This window comes from Parasteatoda tepidariorum, chromosome 6 (assembly GCF_982258835.1).
Source record: "Parasteatoda tepidariorum strain Cologne lab strain chromosome 6, Ptep-v5.0, whole genome shotgun sequence".
Taxonomy (NCBI): Eukaryota; Metazoa; Arthropoda; class Arachnida; order Araneae; family Theridiidae; genus Parasteatoda; species Parasteatoda tepidariorum.
In genome coordinates this window covers 89,765,659-89,780,645 of record NC_141760.1, presented here as the reverse complement: position 1 = coordinate 89,780,645, position 14,987 = coordinate 89,765,659, and the positions used below count along the sequence as shown (strand labels likewise).

At 27.4% G+C, this 14,987-nt stretch overlaps 1 protein-coding gene across 1 annotated transcript; it reads right to left on the bottom strand.

The window, feature by feature from the left end:
* Positions 1–1,297: 1,297 nt before the first annotated feature.
* mRpS10 (mitochondrial ribosomal protein S10) lies at positions 1,298–14,976 on the bottom strand. The gene is made up of 5 exons (XM_016049533.4): positions 14,692–14,976; positions 14,040–14,173; positions 11,699–11,807; positions 5,853–5,942; positions 1,298–1,430 (listed from the first exon to the last, which is right to left on the bottom strand). The coding sequence occupies exons 1-5, from the start codon at positions 14,782–14,784 to the stop codon at positions 1,350–1,352; spliced, it is 507 nt and encodes a 168-aa protein (XP_015905019.1). The 5' UTR covers positions 14,785–14,976; the 3' UTR covers positions 1,298–1,349.
* Positions 14,977–14,987: the final 11 nt, after the last annotated feature.

The following is a 14,987-nucleotide window of genomic DNA, read 5'->3' as shown; positions in this document are numbered from 1 at the left end:
TTCTTTTCGAAGATTTATATACAACGAAGTTGGGCTGCTCTTTATTCATACACAGTAGAGGCGAGTTTGACCTTGTTCTTTACTTTGCGAGTTTTTTGGTGGTCCGAACCTGAAGAATTTTAATCAAAGTCCACCCGGGCCCATGATATATATCAGATAAAGGCCAAATTTTGTGGCCTCACCACTCAGTCTTTGATAACTAAAGAAATAAATAAGTCATTAAAACCTTTTTATAACTAATTTGTAAAACAAAATTTTGAATTGAATGTGAAATTTTATCATTAGTCCGAATTTTAAACCTGGCACAGTTGAAAAGAATGCTAATTTGCTTTATGCATTGTTAATGTGCAGCAATATTTTATTTTAGTTGAATCATAACATGATTGAATCAGGAGCATAATTGATCATCTATTTAAAACTTCTTAAAAAATCAATTTTTGCCTGTGCATTTTCTTCTAAAATTCAAACATTTTGAAGGTTACATTGACCTTTACAAAGCTACACCAGTATCAATTAGATAATATTTCCTCATGCCAATATTTAATTAAAGTTGTTGTTTAAAGTTTGTAATTTTAAAATATGGATTCAATTATCTCGAAAATCACAATGAATATACTTTTTAGAATTTTTGTACAAAAGTAATTTAGTGGATGATTGCTCAATTATTCATTTAAAAATTCTAAAAGAAAAATCAGTTGTGAAACTACAAATGCAATATTTGTCACTGTATTTGCAGAAAATAATAAATATGTACAATACCTTAATTACATGAAAAATTTGATAATGTAAACTTGTTAACTGAAATTTATTTTCAGAAATTGCCTGAACAAAAAGTTTGAATATAATTAACCATAAATCCTGCAAATAAAGCTACATGTCTGAACTATGCATATATAGTGAGCAATCCCTAAGTTTGAGCAATCGAATATTTATGATTTTTACTAAAATAAGTAATTAAAAAAAGATGTTGGAACAAAGCTCCAAATCTTTTGATTTATCAAATCAATTATTTAAAATCCAAATTTGTATTTTTAGAAAATGGGATTTTCTAAACCCATACAAAAATCAGGAATATCAGGATAAAAAGCTAAAAGTAAGGACAAAATATTTTTCTTCAAGAAAATTAGGAATACAAGGTCAACTACAAATCCTGCATTTCTCTCGCTTAAATTTAAAAAATATAAATATAAAGAAATATATGAGGAAAAATTTTCCCTTTATTGTACAAAGGCAACATTTAAAAAAATGACTAATAAAATATTCTTTATGATGGGAACCTCAGTAAACTAAATACTAATTCCAATGTACAACAATTTATTAAACAATGTCAATACAACAATTATTTGTTATTATTTTTTGCTCTGGCTGTCTTCAGTTTTCTTTTCAGTTACATGATTTGCAATATGGTCAGGAAGCTTTTCTATTCGGTGCTGAAAGTAAGAGATTATAATATTAATCTTTAAACATTCATAATTAACAGTAATAATAAAAACAAATACTTAACAAGTCCAAAAAAACTAACAATTAATCATTGGGTTTTGAGTTTAAAACAAAAATAATACTAATATTAGTCATTTTACTCAACTCTAGTCAACTCAACTTGATTCTAAGTTAAAAGGGGGAAAAAAAACATTCGTACCTCAAAATCTGATATAAAATACGCATTTTACTTTAAAAATAATAACAAATACTGTGAACTTAAATATCTGTATTTATTTAAATTAATATGGGTTTCTAAAAAAGCGTTATGGGTCAGAAAAAGCATTTTGTAAGTAATTATTTATAATTCTTCTATAAACTCTAGCATTATTTATTCTGATAAAGAATCAGCTATTGACTGGTTAAACTATGCAGAAACTTCAAGTAAAACCAGACACTTGTATTTTAAATTTTATATTGTTCAATTTCTGATTTCAGGTGGAGAGATAACAGATCATGTTTGTATTAAAATCTCAATGTGATCAGAATTATAATAAGATGATATTGAGCTTTTTTTACCAAAGCTGTAAATTAATGAAAAATAATTTTTTGTTGTTGAAAGTTTGATTATTTTAATTTAAAAAAAAACTTGTACTTTCAGCAACTAAGTTCATGTAAATTTCTATGGTTTTGCTCACATGAATTTAACTCTCTTCCTCTGATGAATAAAAAAAAATAAATTATAACACAGTTGTGTACAACTGCGATGTTTGTCAATACAACTGCTACTTTTGTGCTTAAGCCTGAGTGAGAATTGTAGGCTTCTTAGTGGGCCAAAGGAAAAATCAGAACAACAATTTTCTAAAAAATCAGAATATTTTTTGGAACAATATACATATACCAGGCTATTTTTTAAAAAGTAAACAAAAAAAAGGTACAATTTCCATTTCTTAAGTGTAATAAAATTGAATTTTATTACAAAAGAATGATAAAATACTATTTTTAGAATCAGAATTATTTTGCTTAGAACAGAAAGTATTAACAGTTTCCAGTATGATTTCATTGATAATGAACAATTCATAAAAGTTTAAAATCAATGTATACAAATTTTTTTATCAAATTGCATTGAAAAAAAAAAACAAAAAAAAAAAAAAAAAAACAAAACAGCATCAACTAGTCAACTTTTCCTCATATCAATGTATAATTAGAATTTGTTATTCAACTCAAGATTTCTTTATCAAATAATTTTAAAGTAGGGTTTCAGTAATCTTGGAATGAAAACACAGTGACACTTAATATTTTTGCTCAAAAGTAATTTTGGGGTATGACTTTAGTGACTTCAAAAGTAATTTTAATGGCTTCAATTCATGATTTAAAAATTTTGTGATATGATTACTGTAGCGTTGATTGGATAAGAGCATTTTTAAAATTAGATGAAAGTGACAAACCAATAATTGTGAAACCTCAAAAAACCACCCAACAAGATTTGTTATAGCACTTGCTTAAAGTAATAAATGAGTGTATTACCACTGAATTCCGCATCATAAAAATTTGATATAATTGTTAATTGAGTTTCTTTTCCAAAAACATTTTAAACTATGAAACCTGTGGATAAGGCTATATGCCTGAATCATGTATATTAGCGTACTGAGAAAAAAAAAAAGTATGGTCAAAAGTATCAGAATATGGTAAGATTTATTGTGTTTTTGGCTCCATAGAGCCAAACCAAGGGGACTCTTGGGAACACCAAGAAGCTCAGTAATTTTTATTAGAACACTTTGGTAATGATTACAGTAGAAGTTACAATAAAATATGGTTTTGTAATCATTGATTAAGTTTGGTAAAGGTGGTAAAATTTAATAACTTATCATGATACCTTAAAAACCATTTATTTGGTTTAATTTACTTTTCAGTTTAGTATTTTCTACAACATATGGGGTGATAGGAACTATAATTTTGAAAACCAGAATTGTGGGTGAACTATTATCAGATGAACAGAAAAATCACCAATGAATTATTTAAATACTACACATTTTGGTTTCATTAACCAGAATTTTTCTCTATGCGTATATGGTACCTAAATTAGAAGTACGGAATTTTGCGATTTTTACCAGCATAATTAACTAAAATTAATCAAATCTATTTTTTAAAATTCCACATTTGCATTCTTAAAAAATTGGATATTTGAATACAATAGAAATACAGGAATATCAGAACAAAAAGCTAACAATTATGACAAAATAGTTTTATCAGGACAACTACAAAGCCTGCAATTGTTGTTCATAATTTTAAAATCAATGTTCAAGTTTTATCCTGCATGATGTTTGAATATCTATCAATAACTACAAAAACTGATCTTAAAATTGTCCTAATTTTACCAGCAGATTTTTTGTCCCTTAAAAAAAATATATATATATATATAAATTAATATATAAATTATAAATAAAAAATAAAATAATAAATTATATATAAATTAATAATAATTTATATAAATATATATAAATTAATTATAATATATATATAAATTAATACAGATTAATATAAAAAATAGTGAGCCGTTTAAAGAAAAAAATAAGGCTTTTGATAATACATTTTTTAGAATAAAGTTAAAATTATAATTTTAGAAAAGATATAAAAAACAATTGTAGTATATTATATTAAATATTATTATTAATACAGTAATGATGATTATACTAACATTAACAATAATTGTACCAAAATTAATAAAATCATTGCAAATAAAAAAAACTATGATGTTTGGAGCAGTTTTTTTAAAATTTTTTTTTTAATAAATTATAAAAATTCATTTCCTTAAAGCAAGAACAATACAGATATTTTGCTTCAGGGATGGATTAAAGTATGATGGGGTCTGTGGCTGATGTGTAACTTGGGGAACTACCTACAAAGCCTAGGAAATTATCAAAAAGTTATCTATATTAAAATATTGAAACTTTTTATGTAACGGAAATCCAATTGAGCTCGTTTTACAAAAATTTGAGAAGACAAAAGGTTTAGCAATAATTTCATTAAAGCAAATAATTGCATTAAACATTAAAATAGGATTAAGTGTTCATGCCAGCAAAAATATCCTTTATTAAATTATAAGTGTTATGTGGTAGCAAGAACTATCCAACATACAAAATTTTAAGTATCAAAAGAAAAAAATTAAAAATTTGCAATTTTTACTGATTTATTATATTTTTACTAAGAAAACTTTGAGTGTTTAGTAGATGGTTACAGAAAATTAGTTACAAAAATCAAGTTTTTGAGACAAATTGAAGAAAACAGCATGACCAATTGTCTTTTTCCTCTATGAATTTTACATTCAAAATACTTAATACATTTTTAATGATTCTAAAAGAAAATTGTAAAATATTACACATGAAAATATCAATTAAATTTTTAGAAAATTACGCAAATAAATTTTTCCTTCATAAACTTTAAAAGATAAAATTAAAAATACCTGAGTTTAAAAATAATTGAGGATCTGACTACAGCCCCAGTTGTCTCCTTCTTAATTTGGCCATGATTAGCTTAAAGGTAAAAAGTTAGAAGGCTAGTAAACTATAAGTTTTTAAGAAAGTTTCGGAATTTACAAGCATCTTTAAACATTAATGTCGGTTGATAGATATGTAAAAATGATTATGTAAGAAGACTGATTTAGAATTTACATTAGCTAAATTAGGCAAAAAACAAATAATATAAAGAAAGAGTAATACAAAAAAGAAAAAAAATTCTGTTTGTAGTTTTTTTGATTTTTGTATGTTTTTAAGTAAGAAATTTATCAGGCTAACTAAATCACATCTAGAATCCCATAGTTTCTGGTCACACTTCATACTTATAAAATTCTTTTTTATTTATGTTTTTATTTATACTACTTTATCATAGTCATCATATGCTAGACCTAAGAATGCCAAGGAACTCATCATCTGGGTTGTTACAATTTCGATTTGACTATTTGTTTTTTCAACATTAGTATACATGTATTTGGTTAAATTGTTCCTCTAAAATCCAATAACTATGGGGGAAAAAAGATGAAACCCTACAATGAACCTTCATAAACAACTAGTGAGTTTTTTTTTTACATCTGTATCTTCAATAATAACAATTTTTCTAATATTTCGCAAATTGGCCAACATAATACATGAGAATTTACTAAAACATGAGAAAATAAGTCTTGAAAAAGTGAAGAAAAATCTATTTAAATTTGGTCATTTTTTAATAGAAGATTAAACATTTCAACACCAAGGCAAAATATACAGCTGATAAATACTATAATGAATTTTAAAAACATGAACAAAAATAGAAAAGAACATTAGAGCAAATGCACAAATTAGTATTAAAATGAAATAAAGAGAAAATTATAGGTAATTGAAAAAAAATTTGAAACAGTAATCTTTTTTTGTTTTAACTTATTAAGTTAATTTGAATACCTTAATAACTTTCATAGAAACACCCTCAGGGAGATTTCGTTGAATATATTCCAGGTAAGTATCAGCAGTTGAACCAGTTAAGTGCTTAAACTAAAAAAAATAATAATGCATATTTTTAGAATACTAAAAGCACATAGTTTAAGCTATGGTACCATAATGAAATATATATATTTTTATACATGATTTAGGCTTAAAAATAAAATATTTAAGGTAAAGAATGCTTAAAGGATATTTTTTAAACATAACTTAACTTATTCTAATTCCGACATAGAATTAGGTAGTAATCAAAAAAGTATCATTAGAAAACTGAGATTTGTAATAAAATCTCTAATCTATAATAATCAAACAGACTGTATAAGTATGTTTCATGTGAGCACATCAAATACTGCACTAAAACAGGAAACATTTTTCAAACAATTATCCTTAGAATATTTGACCAACAATAATTATGCAAGTTAAAAGATTGCATTAAAACTTAGGAATAGTACAGTCGAACCCTGCTATAGTTACCTTGGATATAGTGAACACTCGGATGTAGTGAACTCTTTTAGCAGTCCCGTCCGTACTCCTATTTAAATAATGTTATTTTTAACGCTTATAGTGAACAGCTTAGAACTTGGAAACTCGGTTATAGTGGATGCAAATTTCATTTCTTTAAATATCTTTTTCAGTCCTCCATCTTTAAACTTGTAGGTGTTGGGAGTGAAAATGAATGCATTCCTATAAAATGTGTCATATTTCACTCCTTTATGCTCATCACTTTTAACTATACTGTAATAAATGTCAAACAGAATCTTATACTCCCCCTTCCCTGACAAGCCTCGCTTTGTCTCTTTTCCCCAAGCTTGCTCTACAACTAGTTAACTTGGCCACCTGCTGAAATTTTGGAATTTTCTTATCTGTTCAAACCATATTCTTTTCAAAATCATCCCTTGACAATCAAGAAGGGGAACAATTTAACTCATTCTACAGCTGCTCTTTTCATATTCTTACATTATCTATTTGAGACAAGATTTTTATTTCAAAAGCAGTGAAAATGGCAAATTCTCTAAAGAGAAAAGAGTTTTCGATAGAGGACAAAGTTAAAATTGTAAAGCGTATTGAAGATGGAACCAATCAATCGGCACTGTGTAAGGAATTTTCCTTGTCAAAATCTACAGTTTCAAACATTTGGAAAAATCGAAGTGCAATTCTTGCCGCATACGACAAAAATTTGGTTTCATTGAAAAAACTGCATCGAGCTGAAAGAGAAAACGTTGAAGAAGCTTTGTTAAAATGGTTCACCACTCAGCGGGATAGAAATCTTTCTGTGACCGGACCTATGCTTCAAATTAAAGCGAATGAGTTTGCTGAAAAATTAGAGGAAAGGGATTTTGTGTGCTACAATGGATGGCTGGATAGATTCCAAAAACAGTATAATATTTCTTCAGGAAAGATTGTTGGAGAAGAAGCGAGTGTTGATGCAACGGATGTGGAAAAGTGGAAAACAGAAGTGTGGCGGAGTATTATACAGAATTATATAATGAGAAAGACATTTTTAATGCTGACGAAGCTGGACTATTTTACAAATTGATTTCCAAGCAGACGTTAAAATTTAAAGGAGAAAAATGCACTAATGAGAAACTCTTCAAAGTGTGAATAACAGTTCTTGTCTGTGCTAACATGAATGGCTCGGAAAAGCGAAAATTAACTGTCATAGGTAAATCTCAAAAACCAAGGTGCTTTAAAAATGTTAAAAAACCGTAAGTACTTTTTTCATCAATTTTTGCTTTATTATCTGTTAATAATTTTTTAAATGACTTATGTAAAATTGCAAACCCAATTTTCAATCATTCAACTGTCTTGAGCAAAAAATATTCTTCAAAAAATTTGGATATAGTGAACCATCGGTTATAGTGGACACATTACTGAGTCCGTAGACGGTTCACTATAGCGGGGTTCATCTGTATTTATTTTTTACCTCACAGTAATGTATATTTACTATACTGTATTATTAATAGTATCCTTTAACTACACTTTCTTATTGAATTTACATTGATTAGACATTCAGAGAAAATTTGTTTTGACTTTTAAATTTTAAAACTTAATTAACAGTCAGCACTAATCAAATAGCACACATATACATACTTTTCAAATATAAGTATAAATATACTTTTCAAACCATGGTTATTGAAAACAAGAATATTAAAACCGTATCATTAGATCAATATTTTTTTGTCAATTCTAGCTTCATGTTATGTAATTAGGTAACTTAATTAACAGTTAATTGTAATTAATCTTTAGTAGCAGCTTAAACTTTTAACCTGCAGAAGTGAAATTTCCTTGGTGGAAAGGTAATTAACTTTCTAAATTACTAAGCATATGGGCAGGTTTGTATGGTGGTTTTTTGCTCACAACTCTATAACATAAACTCAATCCATAAATACCATACCTAGGCACAAACTAAGATTACCACCATTTATACAAATTTTTTTTCTCTTATTAAGGGTAATTGACAAACTTATTGTATTTTGGATGTTCAAGTTAACATTACATTTTGGTTTGCTATGCAGAGATAATAAGATTTAAAAACTTAAAAACTATAAATTACTAAGAGTAGAAAAATAAACATTATGATGGCATAAAAAAATGTAACATTAGGCAATTGCTCCAAGAATTATTAACCGTTAAACTTCATGGATAAAATACAATACAGGTGGCTGTATAAGTTGCAAGAATGAAAATGTAGATTTAAAATTTGGCATGCTGAAAGGGCCATATTTGTATATGAGATTAACACAGATTTTTTTCATGATTCTAATATATTCAAAATTTACTGCAATTTTAAATGATTTTTTTTTGCAAATTTTTTCTCACCTATTTGCTTTACATAAAATTTTATTTTGTCTTGCAAAAACTACAAAACTTAACAACTTGAAATTACAATGGTATGTAGAAAAATGTTCAAGGAGTAGAATGGAATAAAAAAATTTATGCTTAGATTATTAGTTTGAGAAATATTAATAGTTAAACTTGCAGTAAAAAAAGTATAATTGTAGGTCGATCTATTGCCCTCTGAAATGTAATTGCAAAGTTAACATTTGAAGTGAAGATAGGGCCGTTTTGAATTATAAAATTAATGAGAGTTTTTCTTTGCAAAATTTCCATTCCTGCAAAAGTTATTGCAATTTTAAGGTATTTTTTTAATTTTTTATCATTGAATAATAGTTATTTACCCCACAGGGTTGGGGTTTTGGACGTCCTAAACTGGTTTTGGACAGGATACGTGGGTTTCACTGTCTTAAACTGGGTAAAACTGTCCTTAACTGGGTAAAACTGTCCCTAACTGGGTAAAACTGTCCCTAACTGGGTAAAACTGTCCCTAACTGGGTAAAACTGTCAAAAACCTTGAACTTTGGTAAAAGGTAAAAATTCTATAGGTTTAACCATTGTACACATAATAATTACATGTATCAATAAATATTTGAAATTTTTAATACAATTTACTTTAACTTATCAAAAGAAAATAATATAATAGAAAAAGGTTTATAATTTTTGAAGCTCCATAATTCATTGAACAACAAAAGTGAATACCTAATCCTTTAAATATAAATATGCTTTTAATACTGATAAATAATGTTTTTGCATAAGAATAAATAATGCAATATTAAAAAATAATTTCCTAAAAAAAATACTAAATTTGTTTAAAAATTAACCTTTTATTTTTCACAATATTTTTTTTAAAAAATTTTATTATGTCTGCATCGCAGGATGATAAAAAAGATGCCTATTTTTAAAAAAAAATGTTTTTAAATATAAATATATTAGTTTAAATTGGAAATACAAAATAACTGAAAAATGTGTTAACAGTTTTGAAGGGCATGACATCAGTTTTAGTTACTGACACATCACCACTATGCTAAAAGAATTGAACATGAATGAAATAAAAATATTCTTGAATAGTGCTATAGATAAACAAACCTGTTTATGACTAACCAAGCACTTAGTCCCTAATAGCTTAACCTGTATGGCAAGGTCAAACTTCAGTTATGTATTATTGAATGAGAGGACCAATTGAACTTGATTACTGATTAATCTTCCTTTGTTTAATGTTTAAATTGAAGAGTCAAACAATATTAATAAAACATTATACTTTTAAAAACAAATATTCCGTAGTACATTTAATTATCAATATGTTATTAGTTCTATGTTTATTTTACCTCTTAAATATTGTTCAGATAAAATTGTGACATAATTTGAGTAAAAGGGTTTTGAACAGTTTAAGACAGTTTTGTACAAAGGGGTTTTGGACAGGACGGTTTAAACCATGGATTAATCCATTCTGTCCTAAACCTTGCCACCCCTGTTTACCCATTGTCGTAGAAAAATTTCTCTCTCTCTCGCGAATTTCATTTCATTAGCTCAAGTTTAACTTGATGTCAAAAGTTATATAAATATATAATAATAAATAAATGAATATGTGAAAAAAAAGAGATTGATTAAATGTTGCCATAAATAAATCTTAATACTTAGATTGAAATTTTTAAGAATACTAAATCTTTAGGGAAACAAAATGTGTTTCTAATGCTAATTGTTATACAATATAATGTCATCAGAGCCGGATTATGCCTTTCGTAGGCTCTAGGCATAGCCGTTTTTGGGCCCTCCCCTCCTTCCCCCACTCCTCCCCTCTTTTCAAAATATATGCTAAAATTTTCTTGCATATTTTTTTTTTTTAGATTTTTATTAATATGGATTTTAATTTAAAAATTTGTTTATTGAACTTTTTGCGTAGTTTGGAATTCGACAGCATAATACAAGATTTCGTTGAATCCAAAAATCGCAAAAAAGTAATATATTAGGTCATAAGATTCTGCAAAATAATTTATTACCGAAAAATATTATATTTTTATTTGTATCTTCATAATTTTGTGCAAAATACACTTGTTGTTTTTAAAGCTAAATTATTTCTGTCAACAAATTTTCTTCTCCCAATTTTTTCGTAGGCCCTAGGCACGTACCTAGTGTGCCTATAGGTTAATCCGGCTGTGAATGTCATCCTTATATATATTGTTATTAGTAAAACTACTTCTCATTGTATCGCACATTCTATATTCCTAAGTTTAATTTTCTTTTTTCACATATAGCTGATATTTTTCAAATCCCGGTACCCTTATATTTCACTACGTTTAAAATACAGTAGAGAACCGATTATCCGGAACGATCGGGACCATCGCTATTCCGGATAACTGATTTTTCCGGTTTTCTGAATCGCTACAAAAAGCCGTTTTTTTATTGCTAAACCCAACTAAAAAAATTTTTTTTTGGAAATAATCTTAGAAAGAAGAAAAAACGATGAAGTAATACACTAATGATTATTTCCAAAATGATGGTAAGGTAAACACCTTTCAAAAAAGAAAGAAAAACCCTAAAATCTTGTGAGAAAAAAAAATAATTTTTTTTTAAATTGCGGGAAAATTTATCGATATTTGTTCCGGTTTTTTGGTTTTCCGGTTTTCTGATTTCCGGATAACGGGTTCTGTACTGTATTAATAAAATGTGTTTACATAAAATTATAATAGTTGCATATTTTATAAACAAAATGATGTTTTTTTTATAGACTTTTACAAAAAAAACAAAAAAACAATGATGAATGAAGAACAACCATGGGGATTGGTGAGCAGAGTGAACTAGGGGTGGTGCCTCCTAGCATAGTTTAAAAAAAATGGAACAAAAAAATATCTGCAACTTAATTATTAAAAGCATCAAATTAGACAAGCAATATGCAACTGTGAAATGTGTGCCTAGGGCTTTGAAATAGGGCTTAGAAAAAGAAATGTTTAAAATAAATGTAATAAAGTACTCACTTCAAATAAACGAAAGTAAGTTCTCATTTCATATTGCACTCGGTGCTTTTTATAAATGAATACTGATTTTAGCAGTGTCCTGCGTTTCTTATGAACTGGAGGTTCCCATCTAAAAAAAGAGAAAATAGTCAAAAATATCTAACTACAAAATCAAGGTTTAATTTTTTATTTTTAAAAATCCAATTGTTAGAAATTAAAAAAAAGAAAAGAAAGCAAACCATTGAGAACTTTATTATTGTTAGTTACTTTAACCAGATAAAAAGAGTAAGTATATATGTTTTTAAGAGCAATTTAATACAAATGACATTAAGCATATAAATATTATAATTTTATGTATAAAATAAAGCTATTAAACATGCAAAATGAAAACGAATGAAATAGAATGGTAAAACACAATAAAATAAAAAAAAGACTATGATAAAACTCCATAAGCTGATAGACAATATTAAAATTTTTTATGTACAGATTAAAATAAAATGAAAAACTTTCTGCAAACACAAAATTTAAATTAAAAAAACTTTCCATAAACAAATTATTGACTCTTGCTATTGATGACATTTGATAGAAAAATCACTGATTTGTTATAAAACTCTTCGATGATTATCATACTTAGAAAATTGTTCATCATTTTCAAAACAGATGAATTACAAAATATGTGAGTTCTAACTAGATCATGGTTTAACGAATGCACCATAAGTTCATATGCTTAAATTCCCTAACATTGCCTATAATTGATAATATACACATCGGTGAGTGCACTAATTGAGAGCGTAAGTGCTGCCCGTTGAATTTTCGATGCCTGAAAGTAAAAAACAATGAGATAAACAAAGGAAAAGTATGCTGCGTGAAACAGAGAAGAAAAATTTCTCTTCTGATAGATTGATTGACCGCAAGGCAGAATAGGGGAATTTTGACCATTTTTTTTCCTTCTATCATTTTCTTTTTAAATTCAAGTGAGTAATTAAGTGATTAAATTAAGTGTGTCCCTGATACTAAAAATATTGAATGCACAAAATATAGGGGAATTTTGACGCTTTTTTTTCTGTAATTAATACTAGGAAAATGCTCTGTGATGATGAAAAATTTTCTCAAAATAGTGTTTGTGTATTTTATCCATATCTGTTAATGTATTGACTTAAAAAATTTTGTTATAGAGGTAAAATTATTTATTTCCAAAATATGTAACATCATATTATTTCCAAGATAAGGCATAAAATTTACAATGGCCTCATACAGGTTTTTTGGTATCAATGCCATCAATGACTTGGTACCATCAGTGAATATTGATGGTTGACTGAATGTAAACAATACCAAGCTTTCTAAAACTGGAAGAAATTTAGAAAATTTTCATTATATCTCTCCGCTTATCAGGCGAGTTGTGAAAAGGCTTAATACTCTGGGAAATTTTATAAATGTTATTTTCGCTCAAATTTACGTGTAATTTTACAAATTCATAAGAATTTCCTATAATTCATAAATTCTAACTGGTTTTAGCCTAAAACAAATTTAAGAAAACAAATATCACAACATAAATAAGGTGTAAGGCATGCCATATTTTGAGTGTGTTCCTTTATTTGTATATTGCTATATTTGTGTAAAATATCACTTTTAGTTATTTTTTGGGTTTCATCTTGCAGGGCAGTGTTTCCCAAAGTGTGGTAAGCGTACCCCCAGGGGTATGGGAACAGTTTAGCGGGGGTACGCGTTTGTATGCGAAATATCTTGCAACAAACAAAAATTTTACAAAATTTTATTTAAAAACAAAGCTAGGCATAGAAATTTACGATATCGTATTTTTCTATTGGCTATTTTTTGCAGAGTCAACAGTTAATAATTAGGGGTATCAACAGCCAGTAGTGATTTTTAACTTTCGGGCAATTTCTTTACAGAAAAAAATACATTAATTTTTTTATTAATAGTACACAGCGTTATGAAAAATTTAGAAAGGGTACACAAAAGTCATAAGTTTGGGAAACACTGTTGCAGAGCATACTATGGCCGCAGAGTCTTTCAAATTTATATGTTGTTTGCTTGGTTGAAATTCAAATTGAAAAAATTCATTATATTGTAAACACTCCAAGTGTAATAATATTTGATTGCACCTTTTTTCAATCTCAGGCATAATAACCAATCGGAAATAGTAACCCAGAAGTCTTACGACGAATTTTAACCAATACCGCCATCTGTGCTTAGCTTTACACGGGCAATTATTCAAAATTATATATATATATTTTTTTGTATTAAGGCAGGAAATTAAATTAACCTTGGCATTAAATCATATAAATAGCTGAAGAGAATTATGAAAATTACTTTAAGGTAAAATTTCTGAAATGTAAATTACATTTTAGCAATTTTCAATCCAAGTTCATTTGCAGATGTTTTAGCAAACCACTCATAACTGTTTAAGACTGCTTGATCATGACCTCTGACTTCTACAAGAACACTTTTGTAAAGATCATCTAGCTTCGGCTGCACCTGCAAAAAAAGGGGGGGGGGAGAAGATTAATACCGTTTACACGGAATATGGCTATAATAATTAATTGTTTAATGAATATCCTCAACAAGATTCGAAAGTTAAATTAAGAGGGAGATTTTCACATTGTGGTCTGTGGAAGAATAATCACCAAGTCTTGGCAACTTCTGGGCAGCAGCCCACTATAAAAAAACATCACAGAAAGGGACCAACTCGAAAGATATAACTCGTAGCCATCATCTACATCTTTTTTTTAAAAATTTGCACGTTTAAAATTTCTTTGGCACCTTGGCGATAGCAGTTTCTGCTACAGATCACGATACGGAAATATCCCCAAATTAAACTAAAAAAGTATATTTTAAGCTATAAATTATTGTATCCTAAGCATCATAAATTTGGCATACTCGTAAAATATATTTAATTTAAAACAATTGTTAAAATTAATATACTGCGAAAATCAATATTATATCCATGCATTTAGGAGTATTTTACGTAATTACTTAAATTCATAAAAAATCACCTGATTTGAAATATTTGCTGATATTGCTAGTTTATTAAAGGAAGGTATATTATACAAAAAGTTTGAACTTTTTTTTAACATTGAACGCAACATATTAGGAATTAAAAGCTATTTTCAACTCAGCCAACCAAATAGAATTTATCTTTTAGTGGAAAAAACCATTATAAAATCGAATTAAATTATAAATGTTTAGTTCGAATTACAATACTATAAAAAATACTATTAACTTTTGTTAAAAATGTAAATAAAACATTTACAAAAGTTCCGAAAGTTTAATTTTGTAACAAAATCAATCT